At 31.1% G+C, this 5789-nt stretch overlaps 1 protein-coding gene across 1 annotated transcript; it reads left to right on the top strand.

Annotated features, from left to right (window-relative positions):
* The first annotated feature begins 2921 nt into the window (after positions 1-2921).
* Positions 2922-3918, top strand: LOC107768131 (calmodulin-binding protein 25-like). The gene has a single exon (XM_016587235.2). It carries the CDS (start codon positions 3081-3083, stop codon positions 3735-3737), a length of 657 nt encoding a protein of 218 aa, XP_016442721.1. The 5' UTR covers positions 2922-3080; the 3' UTR covers positions 3738-3918.
* The last annotated feature ends 1871 nt before the right edge of the window (positions 3919-5789 follow it).

Consider the following 5789-nt stretch of genomic DNA (forward strand, 5'->3'; position numbering starts at 1 on the left):
ACTCCAAATTTATTATGATATGAGTTTTATATCAATAAAGTTCTACTTTATTGTGGTATTCTTTTATTTGTGTAGTACAAACTGGAGAATAAAACGGGTAACCTTTCACATAAATATTATTCCGCTACAAGTTGTAGTAATAGAATATATTAAATCTTCCTTTATTTATAGTCTCAATATAACCAACCGCTTTCGCGAATACTTTAGAAACTGAATAAGTTTCTTTGAGACTTACTACAACACGATACCTTATTGGTAATCAATTGTGTTTCTCCAAAATAGTATAATTGGCTCTTCCAGAGTTCTCAATTAATTTTGTACTACCACATATTCATCAACATTCATATGGTCATATATCTTTTTCAAGGAGAAAGTTATACCATTATGGTCATGGTCAAAATTATATGCAAGATATGTTTCTTGCATTATTGTTGTCCTTTAATAATCACATTGTCAAAATGTTTTGGCGTACAAAAGGTACGTGACCAATGACCATTTATGCCATAATAATGACATTATTTTCTTATATCATCTTAAACCTCCTTCTAGAGGTGAGTATGGTATATTCACTACCACTAACACGTTCATATTCTTCCAAGATGAATATGTATTCATAAATCAGATGTTGTCACATTCACATCATGAATGTACCATAATTATCTATATGTGCTTTATAAAACCTCATGTCAAATTGATGACAAATATTACTTTCACAAAGTGAATGATTATTTTGAGAATCCTTATTATTCTCAATATCACAATAATGACGATTATAATTTCGTCTATTATCACGTCCACATCCATTGATACATTCATAATAGTAATTTTGTCTTCTTTCAGACTTATCACATACTGCTATCACATTCTCTAAAGGGAATGAGAATGGAGCAAATTCAATTGGACGGGTTTTCAATTCTTTGCCCACAATCATACATGAATTTGATCATGGCAAGGCATAGAAATTTTACCACTTTGGGTGGTTATAATTTCTTTCAAACTCCATTAGAGTTGCAATCAAAATTTATCGACTTTGCTTGTATTTAAAATCAAATTATAGAATGTCAAGAATTTGAAAGAGAAAAGTAAAATACTTACCTTAAATCCAGAATTTAATCATGAAGGAAGTTCATAGAACAATTGACAATTATTATGCTCAATCCCAAGGCTTCTACTCAATTGGTTAGAGTCTCGTGCTGATAACGTGTTATGAAACAATAAAAGAAGAAGAAGAGTATTACAGAGAAAAATAGAGAGAAGAGAATTCTTATTGATATGGGATGAATTATAATGGAATAGAACCCTCTATTTATAGGGAGAGATTGGCTTAACCACCAATCAATAAACCCTAGAATCTCTCTAAATATAGACATTCACCTTAAAGAATTCTATTTATAACATTAAGCACTCACTTTGTGTATTTATGAATTTATTTAAACACCAACGGTTTTTAGGGGTGTACAATCCGAATCGAAAAATCGCACCAAACCGAAAAGTCAAACCAAATCGATTAAAAAATTCGATTAGGTTTGGTTTGGTATTGAGTAAAAAAATCCGAACCAAACCGACATATAAATATATAATTTTTATATATACTTTTAAGACTTTATATATAATTTTCTTTACAAAATTTTTAGAAATATTTGGAATTCTCTTATGGGAAGTAATATTTAATAGAATATGAAGTACTCCATTTTTATTAACCTTAAGTAATAGTAAGTTATATGATCACTTTCTTATCAAGTGTTATCGAAATGCGTCAATCTTTTTATTTTTTCATGTTCATATGTCAATATTTATTAAATTCTTACATCTTTTTTGAATTTGAAGTGGTGTTTCGACAATCTAAAATTGAATAGAACATATCATTATTAAGTATTATATTGATTTTTACGTTTAATTAATAAATTATGTTTAACCTTGAAAGTATACATCAACAAAAAATTATTATAAGACGACTAAAAAAGTAACTATCATGTGTTATTAACAAAATTCTCCCATAGTCAATTTTTTCAAAACATATACTTTTAAAAAAATTAACAAAGTAAGATTGAAATAATATTCATGTAGCAAAAAAACCCGAAAAAATCCGACAAAACCGAACTGATTCAAACCGATATAGTTGGTTTGATTTGATTTTAATAAAAACGGAATCAATCCGGTCCATGTACACTCCTAGTCTGTGCTAGTGATCCTTCCTCCTGTTTATTTTATATGAAAAAACGCAACAGCAAAAATTGCTACTTTGGCGAGCAGAAGATCGGTTCTTTAATAAGTTTATTATTATGCTATTTTATACAATACAAAGTTGAAAATATACTGTAGTTTAACTTGTATATTTTGGGTTAATTCAAATTGTAAAGTAAGATAATTTGACAAATTAATAAGGCTTGTACATTCTTAGTGGGGTTTTGGACATAAGATTTGTAAAATTCTAAAAATGAAAATGGTATTTGAAAATTAGAGTTGTGTTTTGATATGAATATAATTTTGGATTATTTTTGAATTTTTGTGCATGATCTGAATGAAAATTTTGAAAAACAGTTTTTTGAAGTTTTTAAAATTTTTAAAAAATTACAAAATTTATTTTCAAATAAAAATTAAAAATTTTATGGTCAAATACTAATTTCGTAAAAAAACAAAAACAAAAAATCGAAAAAAAAAATACTTATGTCGAAACGGGCTCTTAGTACCATATGTTATTTTCATAAGAAATACTATAAAAATGCAGAGAGGAAAAAGAATAAAACCTAAGCTTCTTTTCCTACACTCTACAGTCAAAACAAAACTCTATGTTAAAACTCCATTGTTTTTAACAATTTATAGTCTTGATTGAGTCATTACTGTTCCGTACATATCTGCTGACGCGTGTCCCCAGAAAACGCGGTTCCTTCCTTTCTATATATTCCCTTTTCTCCTCACGTATCTCCTCTCTAACATCTCTCTCCCTTCCCTTCATCCCAAAAACTCTTCACTCTTTTCACACCTTCTCAGAAAAAACCTAATGTTATAGACCATTTTGAGCTTAAAAAAAGTCCATTCCGTTAATTTCCAACACTTGTTTAGCAAAAATTTGGAAAAAAATGGCGTCTTCTGATAATTTGATGACAATGGAGCCATGGGGTTTTCGTTCTACATTTAACGATGCATGGTTTCAGGACATGTTCGTTAAAGAAACTGAAACTTTAACCAAAGTGCTCCAAAAATCATTTTCAAACCCAGAACCTGAGATGATTATGCCAACGTTAACGACGTCGTTTCAGACCCCGAGTGCTGCCTCAGGACCGACGGTTTCCGGCGGGTCGACGGAGAACGAATCCGCCGTGTCGAAGCGGAGGAGCAACAACGCCGGTGGGGTGAGCAAGAAGACTGTTAAACGGAAGACACGCGCGTCAAAGCGCGCGTCGACGACGTACATAACGGCTGACGTGGATAGTTTCCGGCAGATGGTACAGCAGGTGACCGGAGTGAGAATGGGCGGGAACGGACACGTGGCGGTTGCTTCTGTTTTGAAGCCGGAGCCGAGACGACCGGTTGACCGAGTTCAGCAAGTTAGCTGCTTGCCTACTCTTGACACATCAGCTTTTTTACTGGATCCCACTTCATCGTTTATGGCTCAACCACTGGCGGGGACTATGTCCGCCGCACAGTCGCCGTCTGCGGTGATTGTTGACGGTAGTTCGGGTGTCTTTGGATTTGACTCTTTTTCTGGCTTTCCTACCCTTGAATCAGGAATGTAATGCAGTAGTATTGTACTAGATTACTAGGCCCTTTCTTGTAATTTCACCTTTGTAGTTAGGCGAAGGGTAAAACCGGAAAATCACATCTGTTCATAGTTTTAGCTTGGGTTGTTAAGTGTTAACTTGGGATACGCTGTTACTGATGTTTAATGAATTAATATTTGATTGTTGTTATGATAAATATCATGTTATGTTATGGTGGATGTCTACTCTTTTTCCATGATCTTCATGTCAAATGCTTAGTGACATAATTTATATGTTTAATGACATATTTCATAACATATTTTCTTAACTTTTCATGCCTATATAAAGACCTTGTAATAGATAGGAAAATACACACAATTAAAGAAAAAAAATCCCTTCCTTCTCTCTGTCTCCATTTCTTGTTCATGTTTTATTAAATTGCTTTTATTTTCTTGTTCCATATTACTACTTTGAGTTATATTTCATAACACGTTATCAGCACGAGTCTCTAATCAATTGTGTGTATATATATATATATATATCTACAAAAAATTTCCTACATCCGAAAAGATTACAATTAGAAGCCATACATATCATCACATGGTTAAATGTAAAGAGAAACTACATATGATAAGTAATGAAATGTAAGAAGGTATGATTATCTTATACTTGTCATTCCTTTAAAATCCCATATGCACACAATTTCGTACTACACCTGTATTGCATAAACACATATTAATATTACATCTTTTATATCACATAAATGGAATAAAATTTTCGAAGTTCAATATGTGAAAATCATAATAGCAGTTAATTGTTGATATGATGGATGTCATGGTAACCAAGGATATTTTATATAAATTGTCTTATGCATATTTATGTGTTAACTATCTTCAATCTGTCTTGCCGCTTTAAACATTTTCTTTTACTTGGATGGATATTTATTTTCCTTTTAGATTTTTACACTTGCATATAATACAAAAAAAGGAATAAAAAATAAAATAAAATTGGTCATACTGATTAAAAGCATAAATCATCTTGAAAAAAATAAGAAATACTTCGCATCTTTATCTAGGTTGATTAATTACTTCTTTGAAATTTGAAAAACAAACCAGCTATTGAGAAAGTATACTTCATAATTTATGGTCGTATCATTTGAAAGCAAACAATGATTAGTATGACTACTAGAAGAAGTATTTTTGAGTATCCATGACCTACTTGATGCTTGCTACTGACTTACCATTTTTAAGTATTTTATATGAATGATGCACAAGCTACAACTGGTAAGTTGTTACCTATAATGTCACTTTTCAGGTAATATAAATGCTGAATTTATGTATTAGTACTATATATGTGTTGTTACCTATATAGTGTACTTTTGATAAATTTATTCACTAATTGCTTGGTTGAATGGAGTGAAGGAAAGTCATGGCGTTAAATCGAATCCAATAGGTAGGGTATACCCCGAAAACAACAATATTTTTGAGAGACTCAATAAATATTATGACAATGATTTTATGATCCTTTTAAACTCTAATAGAATTTAGAAGAAATATTCTGACTACAAACGATTGTATTTCATATAGATGCTACAAATAATTAATAAAGTTTTACGCTGATTTGAGATTTGTATACTTATTTAAGAAAGCAAATTTGATTTGCTAAGTTGCAAATTAGTTGTGTATAACTTTCTTGGCATGTGATTGAAATTAAGGCTTAAGAATGAATCTCGATATTGTTTAGCCTATTATGCCATTGATTGAGGGTAAGACATGTGGATCAAGTCCTGATGCTCCATAATGATAAGAGTTGGATTTGAGTCCCAATTTATTATGGCCTAACATGCCTTTATATTGGTAAGACATTGGGTTTGAGTCCCAATGTACCATATTGATGATATAATGATGACTAAAGAAAAATAATATATTTTTCATGAAAAGGCATGAAAACTGTCCCACTTGATTTGCTCCATTCTTGAAGTGAATGTGATAGCAGTGCATAATAAGTTTCAATGAAGACAAGTGGTTGAACAATGAATGTGGGCGTTCCAAATATCAAAATAATAATAATCATCACTATGATTATAAA

The sequence above is a fragment of the Nicotiana tabacum genome, chromosome 5, assembly GCF_000715075.1.
Source record: "Nicotiana tabacum cultivar K326 chromosome 5, ASM71507v2, whole genome shotgun sequence".
In the NCBI taxonomy this organism is placed as follows: Eukaryota; Viridiplantae; Streptophyta; class Magnoliopsida; order Solanales; family Solanaceae; genus Nicotiana; species Nicotiana tabacum.

Bases quoted from the DNA above. Each gene is read 5' to 3' on its own strand.
- LOC107768131 (XM_016587235.2), top strand. From the start codon at position 3,081: ATGGCGTCTTCTGATAATTTGATGACAATGGAGCCATGGGGTTTTCGT.